This window comes from Hypanus sabinus, chromosome 2 (genome assembly GCF_030144855.1).
Source record: "Hypanus sabinus isolate sHypSab1 chromosome 2, sHypSab1.hap1, whole genome shotgun sequence".
In the NCBI taxonomy this organism is placed as follows: domain Eukaryota; kingdom Metazoa; phylum Chordata; class Chondrichthyes; order Myliobatiformes; family Dasyatidae; genus Hypanus; species Hypanus sabinus.
Window position 1 is genome coordinate 166,712,829 of NC_082707.1, and position 21,278 is coordinate 166,734,106.

General features: G+C 41.4%; 1 protein-coding gene across 1 annotated transcript in view; it reads left to right on the forward strand.

The window, feature by feature from the left end:
• The window catches only part of cdc42bpb (CDC42 binding protein kinase beta (DMPK-like)), a 209,338-nt gene that overhangs the window by 69,320 nt on the left and 118,740 nt on the right, over positions 1-21,278 (forward strand). The window contains exon 2 of the mRNA XM_059958771.1: positions 14,773-14,864. Within this exon, the coding sequence (XP_059814754.1) occupies positions 14,773-14,864 (92 nt within the window). The remainder of the gene's footprint in view (positions 1-14,772; positions 14,865-21,278) is intronic.

Sequence of the window (21,278 nt, forward strand, 5' to 3'; positions counted from 1 at the left end):
GATTACATGCATGGTGTATTTATGGAAATTAATATTTTTATGGAATAAATAATGTATTTATGGATGCTTAATATTTCAGTTTCCAGTCAGGGAGTTCGGTCTATGAAAGCTCTGTGAATACAGCACTGCTGAACACTGAGACAAAATTACTTTTAAGCCAGTGGCAGCAGAGTTAATAGCAGTGCTTAACAGACTAGGGATTCTAAGGATGGCAGACACGGGCTATGTGAGAGGAAGTAGAAACATGACAAGAGAGCTGGGGCACTAGCTACACTGAGAGCTAACCTGGAGTGACTGGCAGAACCACCACTTTTCCTGGCCAACTTCTACTCACTAGAAAATAAATGGACTTCCTGAGATTGAGAATGTGCGTAGAAAGGGAGAAGAAACTGCTGTATTCTGGTTTTCACCGAAACATGACTAAACAACAACATACCCAACAACATGAGATGACAACCACGAGGAAATCTGCAGATGCTGGATATTCAAACAACACACAAAAAATGCTGGTGGAACACAGCAGGCCAGGCAGCAGCTATAGGGAGAAGCACTGTCCACGTTTCGGGCCGAGACCCTTCATCAGGACTAACTGAAAAGAGAGATACTAAGAGATTTGAAAGTAGTGGGGGGAGGGGGAAATGCAAAATGATAGGAGAAGACTGGAGGGGGTGGGGTGAAGCTAAGAGCTGGAAAGATGATTGGTGAAAGTGAGACAGAGCTGGAGAAGGGAAAGGATCATGGGATGGGAGGCCTCGGGAGAAAGAAAGGTGGAGGGGAGCACCAGAGGGAGATGGAGAACAGGCAGTGTGATAGGCAGAGAGAGAGAAAAAAGATCAAACAACTAAATATGTCAGGGATGGGGTAAGAAGGGGAGGAGGGGCATTAACGGAAGTTAGAGAAGTCGGTGTTCATGCCATCAGGTTGGAGGCTACCCAGCCAGTATATAAGGTGTTGTTCCTCCAACCTGACTGTGGATTCATCTTGACAGTCGAGGAGACCATGGATAGACATATCAGAATGGGAATGGGACGTGGAATTAAAATGTGTGGCCACTGGGAGATCCTGCTTTCTCTGGCTGACTGAGCACAGGTGGTCAGCAAAACGGTCTCCCATTCTGCGTTGGGTCTCACCAATATGTAAAAGGCCACACCGGGAGCACTGGACGCAGTATACCACACCAGCCGACTCACAGATGAAGTGTCGCCTCACCTGGAAGGACTGTCTGGGGCCCTGAATGGTGGTGAGGGTGGAAGTGAAAGGGCAGGTGTAGCACTTGTTTCGCTTACAAGGATAAGTGCCAGGAGGGAGATCAATGGGAAGGGATGGGGGGGATGATTGGACAAGAGATGATCTGTGAGATGACTCTGTTCCACACAAATAAAAACTCCCTTTTGGGGAAATCCACAGGAGGTGGAATCTGTGTACATTAACCAAGGTTGGTGTACAAACTCATCTCTAGTCACTGTTCTGGGGCAATTCAACATCTTACAATTAAATGGGGCCATTTTACCTGCTCAGGTAGTTTCCTGTTGTGTTCATCACTGCTGTTCACATACCCCAGGAGTGTTAATGGCAAGGACACACTGGGAGAGCTTTACAGTATTATCAGTTCTCAACAAAACAAGCATCCGAACGGTTTCTTCATCATTGTAGGAAACTTCAATCACATTAACCTACGGGATATTTTATCCAAATTCCACCAATGTGTCACTATGGCCACTAGGGGAGCAAGCGGACTCAACTGTGTTTATACAAACAGGCAAGGTTCTTACAAAGCCAGCCCATACCTTCATCTTGGTCTCTCTAACCACATCTCCATAATGTTAATCCTGGCATACTGATTGCTGCTGAAAATGGAGCAAACAGTCAAGAGGACCATCACAGTATGGCCTAATGAGGCAATCTCTATGCTTCAGGATTGATTTGAATAACTAACAATCAGATGTTCAAGAAGGGTGTCGCATAGGAGAAGGCAGGGACCTTAAGGAGTATGCCTCATCTGTCACCGGCTATATCAGTAAGTGTGTGGATGACATTGGTACCACAATGGGTCATCTCACAGCCCAGTCAGAAACTGGCTGAATGCTGAGGTGTGCTCCTTACTAAAAGCCCAGGATGCTGCCTTCAAGTCTGGTGACAGAGTAGCCAGGAGAACCCTCACCGTGGGCATCAAGAGGGCTAAGACCCCCTTCACTCAAAACAAAAATCAGGAATGCTCGTCTGATAATGATCTCTGGCATATATGGTGGGGCATCAAGGGCATTACTAAGGGCAAAGAAAAACAGCGTCAACTGTACGCTGATGCCTCCTTCCCTGACACTTTATTTAAAAAAAAATCTTGTATGTATGCTTTGAGGCATGCAAGACAATACCAGTCACAAAAGCTACCCCTCTCCCAAGTGAGCAGCCTCTGTCTGCAGTAGCAGTATATGTCAGAAGGACTGTGCGGCGTATCAACCTAGGCCCAACAACATCCCAGGCTCAATACTCCGAGAGTGTGCACACCAGCTTGGTGATGTCTTCACAGCCATCTTCAACACATCACTCATCCACAAACTTCAAATCAACCACTTTCATACCTGTATCAGAGAACTCTACACCTCAAGAACTAAATGACTACCACCCAGTGGCACTGATGCCAATCATCCTGAAGTGCTTTGAATGGCTGGCAATGATACGTAACCAAAACTCCATTCTTACCACATTGGGCACTCACCAATATGTTTATGAACAGAACTGCTTAACAACAGATGCTATAGCATCTCTCGTGCCTGGTTGTGACACACCTTGAATACAAACTTGTGTCAGAATGCTGTTGCTGGATTTCTTTTCAACATACAGCACTGTTGCCCCATAGACCTTGGTGAACAAACGCCTATTCCTCAGTCTAATACAGCTCTGTGCAATTCAGTGTTGGGCTTCTAAATGAGTCAACCTCAGATTTTCAGGATGCACAGCTGCTCCTCCCTTCCCATCATCCTCAACACGCGTGTCCCCCAGAGCTGTGTGCTGAGTCTGTTACTGTATACCTTGCTCACACGTGACTGCACACTCAAACACCCGAGTAAGCACTCTATCAATTTTGCCAATGACATAACAGTGGTGGGGCTCATCACCAACAATGACAAGTTGTTATCCAGCTTCTTATCCATCTTTCCACTTAGAGATGAGCTTGTACAGAGAGATTCTCAGATACAGCTGATGCTCCAAAGTATAATGATAGAGTACTGAATTGTCATGACTAATTTGATTGAATTTTTTGAAGATATAACAAAATTCATTGAAAAGAAGGTGATATAATCTACACAGACTTAAATAAGGCATGTGACAAAGCCCTACAATGGGGGACTCATCCTAAAAGTTAGAGCCCAAGGCAAATTGGCTTGGCAAGTACTGATGATAAAGAGTTGGATTTGTGATTAGAATCCTGTGACTATTTCTGCTCCACAGAAATTAGTGCTGCAGACTTTACTGTTTGTCATACACATTAATGATTCGGATATGAATGTAGGAGGTATGATTACTAGACCGGCGGTATAGTTGAAAGTGAGGAGGATAGCCTTAGATTACATGAAAACATTGATCAGCTGGTGAAACAGGCAGAGCAATGGCAGATGGAATTTAATCCAGCCAAGTACAAGTTAATGCACTTTAGGAAGATGAATAAGGGGAGAGCAAAAACAATGATGGGTGGGCTGTAAGACATAATGAGGAAGAGAGGAACTTTAGATGGATCCCTGAAGGTGACAGAACAAGTAGACAAAATGGTGATGGCAACTGGGATCTTTATCAAGACCACAGAATATAAGACCATAAGACAATGGAGCAGAAGTTGGCCATTCGACCCATCGAGTCTACTCTGCCATTTCATCATGTGCTGATCCAATCTCCCCTTTACTCCCATTCCCTCACCTTCTCACCATAACCTTTGATGCCCTGACTACAGCGATACACAGGGAGGAAGTGTAAGGGCAGGTGTAGCACTTGTTCCGTTTACAAGTGACAGGAGGGAGATCGGTGGGAAGGGATGGGGGGGGGGGACGAGTGGACAGAGGAGTCGTGTAGGGAGTGATCCCTGTGAAAAGCAGAAAGGGGGGGAGGGAAAAATGTGCTTGGTAGTGGGATCCCGTTGGAGGTGGCAGAAGTTACGGAGAATTATACGTTGGAACTGGAGGCTGGTGGCGTGGTAGGTAAGGACAAGGGGAACCCTATCCCGAGTGGGGTTGCGGGTGGATGGGGTGAGGACAGATGTGTGGGAAATGGGAGAGAATGCGTTTGAGAGCAGAGTTGATGGTGGACGAAGGGAAGTCCCTTTGTTTAAAAAAAGAAGACATCTCCTTCGTCCTGGAATGAAAAGCCTCATCCTGAGAGCAGATGCGGCGGAGATGGAGGAATTGTGAGAAGGGGATAGCATTTTTGCAAGAGACAGGGTGGGAAGAAGAATAGTCCAGGTTAGTGTGAGAGTCTGTAGGCTTATAGTAGATATCAATAGATAGGTTGTCTCTAGAGATGGAGACAGAAAGATCAAGAAAGGGGAGGGAGTTGTTGGAAATGGACCAGGTAAATTTGAGGGCAGGGTGAAAGTTGGAGGCAAAGTTAATGAAGTTGCCAATTCCTCCGTCTCTGCCGCATCTGCTGTCAGGATGAGGCTTTTCATTCCAGGATGAAGGAGATGCCTTCCTTTTTTAAACAAAGGGACTTCCCTTCGTCCACCATCACCACTGCTCTCAAACGCATCTCTCCCATTTCCTGCACATCTGCCCTCACCCCATCTACCCGTCACCCCACTCGGGATAGGGTTCCCCTTGTCCTTACCTACCACCCCACCAGCCTCCAGGTCTAACGTATAATTCTCTATAACTTCCGCCACCTCCAACAGGATCCCACTGCCAAGCACATTTTTCCCTTACCCCCCCCCCCCCCACCCCTTTCTGCTTTTCTCAGGGATCGCTCCCTTCGCCACTCCCTTGTCCACTTGTCCCCCCGCCCAAATCCCTTCCCACTGATCTCCCTCCTGGCACTTATCCTTGTAAATGGAACAAGCACTACACCTGCCCTTACACTTCCTCCCTCACCACCATTCAGGGCCCCAGATTGTCCTTCCAGGTGAGGTGACACTTCACCTGTAAGTCGGCTGGTGTGGTATACTGAGTCCAGAGCCCCCGGTGTGGCCTTTTATATATTGGTGAGGCCCGACGCAGACTGGGAGACCGTTTCGCTGAACACCTACGCTCGGTCCGCCAGAAAAAGCAGGATCTCCCAGTGGCCACACATTTTAATTCCAAATCCCATTCCCATTCTGATATGTCTATCCATGGCCTCCTCTATTGTCAAAATGAATCCAAACTCAGTTTGGAGGAACAACACCTTCTATACCGGCTGGGTGGCCTCCAACCTGATGGCATGAACATTGACTTCTCTAACTTCTGTTAATGCCCCTCCTCCCCTTCTTACCCCATCCCTGACATATTTAGTTGTTTGCCTGTTCTCCATCTCCCTCTGGTGTTTTCCCCTCCCTCCTTTCTATCTCCCGAGGCCTCCCGTCCCATGATCCTTTCCCTCCTCCAGCTCTGCATCACTTTCGCCAATCACCTTTCCAGCTCTTAGCTTCATCCCACCCCCTCCAGTCTTCTATCATTTTGCATTTCCCCCTCCCCCCACTACTTTCAAATCTCTTATTATCTTTCCTTTCAGTTAGTCTTGATGAAGGGTCTCGGCCCGAAATGTCGACAGTGCTTCTCCCTATAGATGTTGCCTGGCCTGCTGTGTTCCACCAGCATTTTGTGTGTGTTGTTTGAATTTCCAGCATCTGCAGATTTCCTCGTGTTTACACAGATACCTATCAATCTCTGCCTTAAATACATCCAATGACTTGGCCTCCACTGCTGCCCATAGCAACAAATTCCATAGATTCACCACCCTCCGGCTGTAAGGGCAGGAGTTTATTTGATTAGGTCATAGCTGGGTCACTCTGTAGTTCTGGTCAACACACTTTAGAAAGGACATAATTGTACTGGAGAGGATGTAGAGGAGATTTTCCAGAAGGTTGACGAGTGTGGGCTTTTTCCACTTATGAGGAGAAAATGGATAGGCTGGCTTTGTTTCTCTTGGAACAGTGGAGGCCAAAGACAGACCTAACTGTTACACACAAACCTGAATGGCATAGATAGTAGATAAAAGAAGGCTTGAAGACATAGGTTAATGGTAAGGAAAAAAGAGATCTAGAGGGGATCTTAAGAAGATTTTATTTATTCAATAGGGTGCTGTAACTGGAATACACTGCCTGATTAAGTGGTAGAAGCAAGAATTTTTGTAAAACTTAAGCCACTTAGATGAGCACTTGAATTGCTACAGCAAAGAACAAAGCCAAGTGCTGGTACATGGGATTAGATTTGGTAGCTAATTAATGATCAACATGGCCATGGCGAGTCAAAGGATCTTTTTCCCTGCAGTACGACACTATGAAAGGGAGGAAATATACACAGCTTCCTAACATAGGAAAGTGGAAATGTTTATTCTTTGAGAGTCAAGAAGAAACAGCTAACTTTATAAAAATGCACTGGCATTCATGAGCCTGTTGGCCAACAAGTAGGCTAGATAGAGTAGGAGGGGCCAGAGGAGGAGGTGTTGCATTGCTTGTCCGAGAAAATCTTATGGCGGTGCTTTGGAAGGATAGATTAGAGAGCTCCTCTAGGGAGGCCATTTGGGTGGAATTGAAGAATGGGAAATGTGCAGTAATACTGATAGGAGTGTATTATAGGCCACCTAATGGGGTGCGTGAGTTGGAAGAGCAAATGTGTAAGGAGGTAGCAGATATTTGTAGTAAACACAAGGTGGTGATTGTGGGAGATTTTAATTTTCCACACGTAGACTGGGAAGCTCATTCTGTAAAAGGGCTGGATGGTTTAGAGTTTGTGAAATGTGTGCAGGATAGTTTTTTGCAACAATACATAGAAGTACCGACTAGAGATGGGGCAGTGTTGGATCTCCTGTTAGGGAATGCGATAGGTCAGCTGACAGATGTATGTGTTGGGGAGCACTTCGGGTCCAGTGATCACAATAGCATTAGCTTCAATATAATTATGGAGAAGGACAGGACTGGACCTAGAGTTGAGATTTTTGATTGGAGAAAGGCTAACTTTGAGGGGATGAGAAGGGATTTAGAGAGAGTGGATTGGGTCAAGTTGTTTTATGGGAAGGATGTTATAGAGAAATGGAGGTCATTTAAGGGTGAAATTATGAGGGTACAGAATCTTTATGTTCCTGTTAGGGTGAAAGGAAAGGTTAAAGGTTTGAGAGCACCATGGTTTTCAAGGGATATTAGAAATTTGGTTCAGAAAAAGAGGGATGTCTACAATAGATATAGGCAGCATGGAGTAAAGGAATTGCTCGAGGAATATAAAGAATGTAAAAGGAATCTTAAGAAAGAGATTAGAAAAGCTAAAAGAAGATACGAGGTTGGTTTGGCAAATAAGGTGAAAGTAAATCCGAAAGGTTTCTACAGTTATATTAAAAGCAAGAGGATAGTGAGGGATAAAATTGGCCCCTTAGAGAATCAGAGTGGTCAGCTATGTGTGGAACCGAAGGAGATGGGAGAGATTTTAAATGATTTCTTCTCTTCGGTATTCACTAAGGAGAAGGATATTGAATTGTCTAAGGTGTGGGAAACAAGTAAGGAAGTTATGGAACCTATGACAATTAAAGAGGTGGAGGTACTGGCGCTTTTAAGAAATTTAAAAGTGGATAAATCTCCGGGTCCTGACAGGATATTCCCCAGGACCTTGAGGGAAGTTTGTGTAGAAATAGCAGGAGCTCTGACGGAGATCTTTAATATGTCATTAGAAACGGGGATTGTGCCGGAGGATTGGCGTATTGCTTATGTGGTTCCATTGTTTAAAAAGGGTTCTAGAAGGAAGCCTAGCAATTATAGACCTATCAGTTTGACATCAGTGGTGGGTAAATTAATGGAAAGTATTCTTAGAGATAGTATTTATAATTACCTGGATAGACGGGATCTGATTAGAAGTAGCCAGCATGGATTTGTGCGTGGAAGGTCATGTTTGACAAACCTTATTGAATTTTTTGAAGAAGTTACAAGGAATGTTGACGAGGGTAAGGCAGTGGGTGTAGTCTATATGGACTTCAGCAAAGCCTTTGACAAAGTTCCACATGGAAGGTTAGTTAAGAAGGTTCAGTCGTTAGGTATTAATGCTGGAGTAATAAAATGGATTCAACAGTGGCTGGATGGGAGATGCCAGAGAGTAGTGGTGGATAATTGTTTATCGGGATGGAGGCCGGTGACTAGCGGGGTGCCTCAAGGATCTGTTTTGGGCCCAATGTTGTTTGTAATATACATAAATGATCTGGATGATGGGGTGGTAAATTGGATTAGTAAGTATGCCGATGATACTAAGGTAGGAGGTGTTGTGGATAATGAGGTGGATTTTCAAAGCTTGCAGGGAGATTTATGCCGGTTAGAAGAATGGGTTGAACGTTGGCAGATGGAGTTTAATGCTGAGAAGTGTGAGGTTCTACATTTTGGCAGGAATAATCCAAATAGAACATACAGAGTAAATGGTAGGACATTGAGGAACAGAGAGATCTAGGAATAACTGTGCATAGTTCCCTGAAAGTGGAGTCTCATGTAGATAGGGTGGTGAAGAGGGCTTTTGGAACGCTGGCCTTTATAAATCAAAGCATTGAGTACAGAAGTTGGGATGTAATGCTAAAGTTGTACAAGGCATTGGTAAGGCCAAATTTGGAATATTGTGTGCAGTTCTGGTCACCGAATTATAGGAAAGATATCAATAAATTAGAGAGAGTGCAGAGACGATTTACTAGGATGTTACCTGGGTTTCAGCAATTAAGTTACAGAGAAAGGTTGAACAAGTTAGGTCTCTATTCATTGGAGCGTAGAAGGTTGAGGGGGGATTTGATCGAGGTATTTAAAATTTTGAGAGGGATAGATAGAGTTGACGTGAACAGGCTGTTTCCATTGAGAGTAGGGGAGATTCAAACTAGAGGACATGATTTGAGAGTTAGGGGGCAGAAGTTTAAGGGAAACATGAGGGGGTATTTCTTTACTCAAAGAGTGATAGCTGTGTGGAATGAGCTTCCTGTAGAAGTAGTAGAGGCCAGTTCAGTTGTGTCATTTAAGGTAAAATTGGATAGGTATATGGACAGGAAAGGAGTGGAGGGTTATGGACTGAGTGCGGGTAGGTGGGACTAGGTGAGATTAAGGGTTCGGCACGGACTAGGAGGGCCAAGATGGCCTGTTTCCGTGCTGTGATTGTTATTATATGGTTATTATTATTATTATTATTTTATTATTATTAGATTTAGCCTTAATTACTTGCTGCCAGAAGCTAAGTTTCCCAAGGTCTGGAAACTCCAGTCACTAAGGTTCAAGTGACTCACAATGTCTAAAGCATGGAAATAGACCCTTCAGCCCACTACATCTGTGTTAATCCCACTTACCTGATTTCATCCTTACCTATGCTGGGAAAAAGACTGTCACTATCTACCCTTTTGAGCCCCTTTTAATAAAAAAAAATGTCAAGTCACTTGTCAAGAGTCTTCACTCCAGGGAATAAGAGCGCCAGTCTATTCAGTCAAGCCTTCAGAACCAGCAACATTCCTGTGAATCTTTTCCACACCCTCCCTAGCTTAATCACCCAGTTCCTAAACCATGGCAACCAGAATGGCAGACAATTATCCAAGTGCAGCCTACCAATGATTTGAACAACTGTTGGATGCTTTCCCAACTCCAACACTCAATGCCTTGACTGATGAAGACAAGCATGCTATTTACCTTCCTCACCACCCTATCCAATTCTGTCACCACTTTCAGGGAAATATGTACATGTACCTTACTGTCTTACTGTTCAGAAACACTCAATATCTGCCATTTACTGTGTATGTTCTGGCCTGGTTTAAATTGCCAAAATGCATCACTTTGAACCCATACCAGTTAAAGACTTTCCTGTTGTAAACTTTAGGCAATCTTCTTCGCTGTTCATCATACCACCAATTTTTGTGTCACTTGCAAATGTAATATTACCAGCACTCTCATCCAAGTCGTTAATACTTTATAATTTAATAATATATTAGGAAGGCATTCAAGATTTAATGTCATTTCTATTACACAAATGTAAAGCAGAATGAAATAATTCTTATCCCAGATCTGATACAGCAAAAAAATAAAATAAAGACCTCAATAACAATTTTAAAAACAGTAAATATTAATACAGTATGTAAGACAGCTTGTATACGTAGCTTGATTGTATGTCCATAAAGTGACGCTAGACACAGGAGTGTCTGTGCATAAGGTGACTGACAGAAAATGATAAAGTAGTGGTGGTTGGGGCTGTGGAGAGGTGGGTTAGTGGGTGAAAGTATTGATCAGCCTTACTGCAAGAGGAAAGTAATTGTTTTTGAGTGTAGTGGTCCCAGGGTGGATATTACCCTCACGGGAGTGGGACAAACAAGTCACGAGCAGGATAGGTAGAATCACTTATGATGTTACTGACCCTTTTCTAGCACCTTTCTGTATACATGTCCTCGATGGCAGGTAGACTGGTGTTAGTGATGCACTGAACAGTTTTAGCTACTTCCTGTCTGCTGCAATGCAGTTTCTGTACATGCAGTGATGCAGTTTGTTAGTATACTCTCTACTGTGAATCTGTAGATTGACATGAGTACAGATGTGCATAGTCTAGATCTCTTCAACTACCCCAGAAAGAAAAGGCATTGGTGAGCTTTTTTGATTGTGTAGAATGTATTTTGGAACCAAGAGAGGTTGTACGAAATGTGCATTCCCAGAAGTTTGAAAGTGCTCGCCATTTACACTGTTGTGCTAATGATGTAGAGGGGTTGGGAGTGGTGTGAGTTCTCCTAAAGTTGATAATCATCTGTTTTATCTTGTTGATATTAATGAAGAGGTCATTTGTCGGTGGGCACCAGGCCACAAGCTCTTCCACCTCTTCTCTGTAGAAGTTTACTAAGATTTGGCATGGCATCTAAGACTTTGACAAGCTTCTATAGGCGCACTTTGGAAAATATACTCTGGTCTCATCACAGCCTAGTATGGAAACAATAATGCCCTTGAATCAAAAAACTACAAAAAGTAGTGGTTATAGCCCAGTCCATCACAGGTAAAGTCCTCCCCACCATTGAGCACATCTAGAAGGAGTGCTGTCACAGGAAAGCAGCATCTATTTTCAAGGACCCCAACCACCTAGGCCATTCTCTCTTGCTGCTACCACCAGGAACAGGAACTACAGGATCTTCAGGCCCCACGTCACCAGGTTCAGAAACAGTTATTTCCCCTCAACCTTTAAGCTCTTGAACCAGAGGAGATAACTCAAACTCAACGCAGAACTGGTTCCACAATCTATGGACTCACTTTCATTGACCCTATAACAGTTGTTCTTGACGTTTATTATCTATCTATCTATTTATTTATTTTTATTATTTTGGCTTTTTTTCGCTCTTGTATTTGCATATTGGTTGTTTGTCTGTCTTTGTTCTTTGTAGTTACTGTGAATGCCCACAAAAATGAATTTCAGGGTAGTGTATAATGACATAAATGTAATGGCTCCATCTGTCTAAGTAGACAATGAATTTGCCTGTTTCTGGGACGCAGATCTGGTGATGAATATGGAGATCCTGGGCTGCCCAGACATCAAAATCCCTCTCTCGGCCTCGCAGATGTGGTCCAAAGAAATGCGAAGCGGTACATTTGGCATCAGCTTGGCTGCAGGAGCTGCCGGGAGGTGACGTACCGCCTTAGGGGCTCCACTCTGGATTTGTGTAGGGTTTACTCCTTAGCTTTCTCTTCTCCTGAAGATACCCACAAGGCAGTGGGATCTGTAACCCTAGATAGGGTCCCATACTGGGTACTGTCAGCCGGATCCCGCTGAGCCCAGGACTTGCGTAAGGCAGGGTCGTCACACCCTGTAGTAGTGACATATGGAGCCACTATCCAATACTTCATGACATATATGTATTTTGATAATAAATGTACTCTCAACTTTGAAATAGATTAAAAAATTAAAAAGAAAATTACTTTCCCTAAGAATCAGACCAGCCAACAGATTTACAGGAAGATGTTTCCTGCTTGGCGTTGCTGCCTGCCATACTTCCAGCAGTGCCCTTATGGCAGCTCCAGGGTCATCAGCCAACACTTACAAAAGTTACATAATTTTGCAAAGGGTAGTTGCCTGCATTTCACCTCCACTGCCTTATCACTGGGGTCTTTGAGAGCCCGTTTCCCAGAGTAAACATTGGAAATCTTGACAGAATGGAACTCCACAAGTGGTCTCCGAATAGAATGGAGAAGTTAGTGAATTGGTTAATTCTGTTTCATACCTGTGAGTAAGTTAGGGGCTTCTCTACATGCATGGAAGACCTAGATGTCTTTCTGCTTATGAGGAAAACCTAATAGCTCGAACTACTGAATTCTGTTTGGGAAAGATGTCTGTTTTTTTGGTTTCTGAACATCCATTCCTGTGTATTTTTCTGTATGCAGCTCGTACATTAACTATTTAAGTTTCAAAAGTTGAGTTTTTAAGCACGGTTACTACTTTACTAGTTAATTGGAATTAAAGCAATAGAACATAGAACAGTAGAGCGCAGTAACAGGCCCTTCGGCCCATAATGTGCTAAACTAAATAAATTAGTAATAAAATGGCCAACTAAACAAATCCCTTATGCTTAGATGATGTCCATAATGTATCTGCTTCTACCACCAGGCAGCACATTCCAATGACCCACCACTCTCTGCGTGCGTGCGTGTGTGTGTGTGTGTGTGTGTGTGTGTGTGTGTGTGTGTGTATGTATGTGTGTGTATATATATATATATATATATATATATATATATATAAAACTTGCCTTTAACATCTTCTTTAAAATTACCCCCTCTCACCTTAAGTGCATGCCTTCTGGCATGAGACATTTCAACCCTGGGGAAAAAGATGCTGTCCATTCTATCTATGCCTCTCATAATCTTCTAAATCTCAATTGGATCTCCTCTCAGCCTTGCACTACTCCAGAAAAAACAAGCTTTATGCAGCCTCTCATTATAGTACATGCTTTCTAATCCAGGGACCTATGAACTTGTACCCTAAACGCAATTAAGGGTCTTGCCCTTAACTGTGCTTTGTCTCTTTATATTTGACCGACCAAGGCGCAACTCTTCACATTTGGCCGGGTTAAACTCAATCTGCCATTTCTCCTCCCATATCTACAATTGATCTATATCCTGCTATATTCTTTGCCAGTCTTCTATGCTTATCCACAACACCACCAATCTTTGTATCACCTGCAAACTTACTAATTCGCTCATGTACATTTTCATCCAGGTCATTTGTATACATCACAAACAGCAGAGATACAAATGCAGATCTTTGCGGAGCACCTCTAATCACAGACCTCCAGCTAGAATAAATCTATTTGACCATTACTTGGTTTTTATTTCACCAAGTAGATGTCTTGTGGATAATTGGGAGTGTATTATTTTACATGTAGTTTTATTTTTTAGCATTAGATACAATTGTGTATGTATGGTGGACCATGGCACAAAATGTTAATATTACATCTCAAATCTATGTAAACCTATATTTAAAAAATCATTTCATATGTGCAATAACTGTTTTAATAACCTAAAGTATGCAAATTATTTGAAGGGACCTGGGTGTGGCAAAACAAGATTTTGAACGTTGGTTTAATTATAGGAGTAAGCCTATAAATCTTTGATCTTGCTTAGACCTTCATTAAGCTCATGACAGTTCCTGCACCTTATCTATTTACCACCTAATCTCCATAGCCCTTGCTTCTGTCTTCAGAACTCCAAAAGTCACAGTCCTGATTATATTCAGTGTGCATTCAGAGCTTTTTGGAATAGGGAATTCCTGGGTCTTAACAGCTTTTTAACTAAACAAATTTGTTCTCATCTTGGTTGAGACTTTATCCTAAGATTATGTCCACTTGGTTTAAGAAAACAGCCTCTCATAATCTACCTCATCAGTCTTTCAGAATCTTGAATTTTATGATCACTTATTTACATTCTAAATTCCATACAGTATCTACTGATTTGATAACCAGTTCTCTCCCAAATTAGTTTAGCATATTTATACTGCCTTGAAGACCAATGTGGGGTTGCTCTGTATTCTAAGTACAGTATTGTCTCACCAGATCTCTATATATTGCAGATTAATTTCTGTACCTTGATGCTTAAGCTGTCTTGCAATTAAGAGTCATCTACTATTTGTATGTTAGCTTCTGAGTTTCATGACTAAAGCATAGTTTCCATCTTTAAACTCAAATTCACAAGTTGGTCACCATTTAAAAATATCTCCCTATTAATACAATGAGTTGGCACGGTAGTGTAGTGGTTAGCGCTATGCCTTATAGTACAGGCGACATGGGTTCATTTCCCGCCACTGCCTGTCCATTCTCCCAGTGATTGCAGGGGATTTCTCTAGGTGCTCTGGCTTCCTTCCATAATCCAAAGACTTTAATTGGTCATTGTAAATTGTCCTGTGATTAGGCTAGAGTTAAATTGGGATTTGCTGGGTGGCATGGCTCGAAGGGCTGGAAGGGCAGGATCTGCTCTGTATTTCAATCAATTAAAAACAATCCAAACTCTGCCATCTTTTTGGCCTTTTACTTAACGTGTCTATATTATTTACATTTCAGTGCTGTACCTGGATTTATGAAACTGATATTTGATGTTGGCAACCCATCTAATTCTTTCATTTTTGATCTTTCCAGCAAAACCATTTACTTCTACTGTAAAGGAACTGCGGCTACATCGAGATGACTTTGAAATGCTGAAAGTCATTGGCAGAGGGGCATTTGGTGAGGTGAGCATTCAACAACTGCATCTAATAGTAATCAATTTTTTCCTGATATTCTACTTTTGGAAGTTTCTCTTCTAAGATATTAATAAACCATTTACAAATATGTAATTTGATGTTCTTCACAAAAATGGGCTGTAATGCCCTGGTTAAGATTTTTACTGTTATGTGTAGGTAATTAATTTTAGCAGTTCTGTAAGAGCAGTCTGTTCTGCTTTTGGCCTGTTTGGGTTTGAGCTGAGAGGCGGGGCTTTGTTCAGCTTAGGAATGTGGTGTCAACCAGTCAGGATGGTGAAATTGGGAGAAGGTTCTAGAGAATGCTGGGGGAGTAGCTTTTGTGAGAGCCACTGGTGTGGGTCGAGGTCATTTTGGTGGGAGCTGAGAGAAGACAGGAGGGAAAGATGGCTGAGGATTCCATCCCTGTTGTCCAAAGTGCTATGTGCAGATGAATGACTTCAAAGAGGAAAGACCAGTACTCCCATGGGAGAGCTCGTTTGTTGGAGATGGATTTCAAGCAACGTTTAGAAAGGTGGTGTGTGCTTTCATGTAGACCAAGGGTCCAGTGTGTGAGTTACAGGAAACTTCAAGATGAGCTCCAATTTATGTGTATGTTTGTTTAGTTATAATGGGCCTTTTTTGTTTTTTTTCTATTACTCTTTGGTTAAGTTAATATTTATAAATATACTTAGAATTGTATGCAGTGTATGATCTGTTGTTTCTTGCTGATGGGCAATTGCAGGGGAGCAGTAAATCACACAGTATTCACACAAACTGGGGTTTGGCTGGGTGAGACATTGCAACCTCACGGGTTTGGCAGGACCAAATTCATATACACCATCAACCTACGGAGCCTGAGAAAATTGGGTTTCTCACCGCGGACTCCAGTGGCTGTTAGCAAGGAGCTGATGAGCCACATTTCCAGAGACACCCAGTAAAAAGGGGTTTCATAGTCAAAATGTGGACTGTGATCATTTTTATAGTCATTAATTTTGGCTTATAATTATTGACTGATTCTCTGTACAATTTTGGAGATTTAATCTTGTTTTCATGCACATTATATCTTTTTAGTGTTAAACCAATGTAATTACCACATTATCAAAAGTTACCACTATTTGCCCTGAGGAAGTGCTTTGAACACAGCAAAATGTGTTATGGCAGTGCGAACAAATAATATTTAATTGAGTCAAATATGGATGACCTAAAGCAGATGTAAGAAGCTTGATAAGATCAGTAAGATTTAGGGACTGTCTTAAAGGAGGAAAGAAAATTACAATGAAATCTTGATATAACATGCTTGTCAGGAACAATTTTAATGACCATATTATAAATGAAAATAATTTAATTATGGTCTTGTGGAAAATAGTAGCACTCATGATAAATTCAGGAAGCTTAATAAAACAAGATAGCAAGGTTACACTGTACTGAGCTGAGAAAGAAAGGTTTAGGGAGAGAATTCCAGAGCTTGGAGCCCAGACAGCTGAAGGCCTGACAGTCTTAAGTTCAGGAATGATTCAAACTCAGAATTGCAGAAGTTGAAGATATTTCAGATGCATAAAGCTGGAAAAAATTACAGATCTAATAAGGGATGATGCCATGGAGCAATTTAAAAACACGGGTTAGGATTTTAAAAATCAGCTGGGAGTTTGCAGATGCAGTCTATGATGAAGTACCTAACTTATTGTCAGAAACCATGTGTGTGCTTTTTTTTAAAACCACTTGACCTTAAAATATGAGTTTTCAAGTAGATTGTTCAAGCATCCTCCCCACAACATCCCTCTTTCTCTATAAGTGGTCATATCATTCTGTTCTACTTACTTTGTGAAATAAAAAAACATGAATGCAATTGGCTTCCATAATTGCCACTTTGATTAATTTAGACTGTACAGGAACTAGATTCCTAGAGTAAAACACTGGATAACTTGATTGAAATTACAGCATTTAAAATTGTAGTAACATAATAGTACTATATTGGGGAAGGTATTTTTAGAGGTTTTCTCTCCATTTTTTTGTGCTGGAATTGGATAAAAACCATTTCTTAGTAGGACTGGCTTGAGTTCAGAATCATTTAATGTAGTTTGTGTTTCCTGAAATGGGGTGGAGAACTAACAGCCTTTCTGAGAACCAAGAGGAATGCATTTCATAATTTGTTAGATTCTTCCTTAATAGGCATTGTTGTAACAAAGGGCAGATCATTAGTGACCTCTACTACTGTGCATTATAATGAGAAGTATGATGACTAATTGATAATAGTCATGGACTGTGAACCATTAATAAATCTGTAAATACTATATTAAGATTTATTTATGTTTAACAACCAATTAACGTACTAACCAGCATATCTTTAGTATGAGGAAGGGAACTGGAACATGTAGGTGGTTGTGGGGATAGGGGATTTGGGGTGGATCCTACATAACCACAAGGGAAATGTGCAAACATTGCACAGAGGAAAGTTGAGGGCAGGACTGAATCAAGGTTTCTGCAGCAGTGAGGAAACAGCACTGTGCCACCTCATCATGTGTCAGCTGTTTTAAAATCACAATGACAATTGAAAGATTAGTGATCACAATAAAATTAAAATGCAATAAAAATAACATTAATATTTATTATTTTAAGTTTATTTATAGAATTTTTAAGAATATCAAAAAAGTCATATTTGTACATGCAATTCTCTTAGAGGTGCTGTAGTTACCAGATGAGATTAAAAGAAATTTACTGTATTTGCTGGAAATATAATTATTCCAGATTATTAAATGGTGCAAAAACAATATGTGGCTTCACATAAATAAGAGATTTTATTACGTGGAATATAATACAGCAGTAGAGTAAAAAAGATGAGCCTGTAAAGTAATGTAGAATCATCCAATTGTGCAGTGCAGTACTGCCATTTAATCCCTTGCTGTTTACCCACACAAAGTACTGTAGCTATTTTCCTTTTCAACCTTTTGAATTCTACCATTTAAGGTGCTTCCAACCACTCTTTATTGGCAGTGCAAATTGAGTTTAACTTGTATTTTAAATTTTTTCTTTTAGTCCTTTTGCTTATACATCTTGAATCTGTGGCCTCTGTTAACTAGACCTTCTCTACTATAACCGATTTTTCTTATATTCATGATTTTGAAAACCTCAACCAAATCCTTTTAACAATTTCTACACTAAAGAAAACCTCATATTCTCTCATCCCACAATACTAAAATCCTCATCACTAGAACCATTCTGAAATATCTCACCAGTAGCTCTCTGGCTCCAACAAATGTGTGTCTTAAGTGTTTTACTTGTGATCACAAAACCCTTTCAGACTTTGGTAATATAAAATACTGCAAGTCCGATTTATTGGCAGACCGGCAGGGGAGTTGTGTGTCCTCAACCGTTCTGCGGACCAGGCCCTCATGCCATGGCATTGCCTGTTACAGCCACCCAGGGGTACATAATTTGGGAGATAACAAGCGCAGTGGGTGCACTGGAATCTGTGCTGGGTTGGGGACTGGCCCTTCCTGTTGGTGCTGCTCTACGGTGTTCGCTTCCTGGAAGACAAGCTGGATTGACAGCGACTGATGCACTACAAGACAGGATGACTCACCTTCGTCTGCTGAACCAGTGTAAGATGGGAAACTGCTGCTTATTTGTTCTTGCAGAATTGTGTCTCCAGGCCAACATCCTGTGCGCCATCAATATTCACACCATGCCACTTAGGGACTTGTGCTAATATTATTTGTTGTGACTGTATTTGCTGTTGCGATGTGCGACTGTGTGATGTATATACTGTGTTTTCACTTTGTCCCTAGAGGAATACAGTTGCATTCAGCTGTATACACCTCTATGGTTGAATTACAATTAAACTTGAACTTAATTTTTTTGCCTGTCTCATTGCAGGGAGGCTGCATATGAAGGATGTTGTTGAGTGGCAGCATCACATAACTGAGCTCACTTGCTATTAAAATATGGGACTAAGCCAGTACCCCAGCCAGCATGGCAAGTGGAGCCATTGCTGGGGACTAGGAACGGCTGCTTTAGTGGTCATTAGCCATTAAGTTTGTTACCATTAATAGTTAATTGGAATAGAACCAGTTTCAGTCGGATAGAAACAGATCCAGCCAAGGTATGTTGAATACAAAGCTTAACAGACTAAAAATATATTTAAACAATAGGAAGCCTTTAAAGAATGTCAGCCACAGTCGAGTTATGTTCCCACAAGGGAGAAGGATATGGGAACTGATTGATATTTACCATGCATGATCAAAAAGAGAGGGTAAAGCAACAAACAAACATGACGTACCATGTTATTAACACAACCGAAAACTTGGCTGAATATTAAGTCCAGCGGGGAAAGTTTTTTTAAAAAAAAGAAAATGATCACTGATTAGCAGACATGAGAAAAGTCTGAAAGCAAGCATAAAACAAGGAATCTGAAAATATTTTACAGGCATGTAAACAGGAAAAGGGTTATAAGAGGAGATCAGAGTACAAAAAGGGCATGGCTGATGTACTAAATGCTTACTTGGTGAAAATTAGTGCTGTCTTGGCAAACGATATAATTGAGATTTTTGGGTGGGTTGAAATTGATAAATTAGAGATATTAGAAAGGGTAGATGTACTTGGTGATATAAATGTGATGCTTCCATGCTTGCTGAAGAAATTCTGTGCTTCTGGTCATAATCTTTCCAACATCTTTGAATTCAGTGATTATGCCTGACTGCAGAGTTTTAAAAATGTATAACCTAAACTGGGAAACTACAGAGCCGTCAGTTTAACCTTAGTGGTGGGGAAATTTCCAGAAATAATAATTAGGCACAAATTTGTAGTCTCAGGTATGAGCATGAATTGATTAGAGGAAGCAACATGGGAGTTATTTTTTTGATGAAAGATCAGAGGTTGATGAAGGGAATGCAGTTGATTTGTACTTAAAAGGCTATACGGTCCAATGTAATAGGTTTGTCATTAAGGTTGAAGGTCATAGAGTAAAAGTATAAAGTTCAAAGTAAATTTATTATCAAAGTAAATACAGGTGTCCCCCGTTTTTCAAACGTTTTCTTTACAACAACTCGCTGTTACGAAAGGCCTACATTAGTACCTGTTTTCACTAACCAAAGAGGATTTTTGCTTTTACGAAAAAAAGGCACCGGCTTTATACATGTGTTTACCCCAAGAAAGACTACAATGACCGTGAAACTTTGTGCGGGCAGTTGTTTGTACATGCGTGTATGTGCGTATGTATGTGTGTACGTGCAGATTTTTTTTTCCTCTCCAAATCAATTTTGGCTCACCGTCTTCCTGATTCTGGTAAGTGAAACTATACCGTACATACAATATTTCTACTTTATATAGGCTGTGTATTTATCATATCATTCCTGCTTTTACTATATGTTAGTGTTATTTTAGGTTTTATGTGTTATTTGGTATGATTTGGTAGGTTTTTTTTTGGGTCTGGAAATGCTCAAAAATTCTTCCCATATAAAAATTCCCCCGCAATCGGAAAGTAGAGTATTTCTATGAAACGGTTTGCTAACGGCTTCATAGGAACACTCTACCTTCAGATTGCTGGGGAAACCTGTAAATGTCACCAGATACAACCCTGACATTCATTTGCTTGTGGGCATACTCAGTGTTGTTGTTTCATATGGCAGGTGTTTTTCTCTTCACACTTCTAATGCTTCATATGAGGAAGTGTGGCCTGGGAGGGGCAGAAGCACGTCATTCCATTTGGGAGCTCAGTTAGATCAATCTTCATCTGGCATCTTGTCCGCAGCTATTCCAACATGGATGGCCCTGAATTGGCATTGCCAGCTGAAATCCTTGAAACGCGCAAGCCTCCACAGGATCTCAGCGTGTTGCTCCAGATTGCGGAGGGGCATACTCAATAAATCATAACAGAATCAATGAAAGACTGGCCACCTTGGGCGTTTAGTGAGAGTGCGGAAGACAACAAACTGCAAATGCGGAAAAAAAAAGAAATAATAAATAAGCAATAAATATTGAGAACACAAGACAAAGAGTCCTTGAAAGTGAGTCAGTTGGTTGTGGGAACATTTCAATGATAGGGCGAGTGAAGTTTATCCCCTTTGGCTCAAGTGCCTGATGGAGATTGTAGAGATGTTGTTGCCAATCAAAACTGACTGGGGTCAGTAAGTGAGGAAATTGAAGATGCAATTGCTCATGGAGGTATTGAGGCAAAGGTCTTGGAACTTATTGATTAGTCTTGAGGGGATGATGGTATTGAATGGTAAACTGCAGTCAATAAAGAGCATCCTGATGTAAAGTGGTTAAGTAACAAGAAATGCAGTAGTAGTGAAAGAGTTTTTTTTATTTGAATTGGTGGAAATTCCCCTGGAATCACTGGTTAATGTATATTAATAATTAGGTCTTGGGAGAACAGGGTACAACTTCCAAATTGGCAGATGGCCAAAAACAATAGAGAGGAGGATG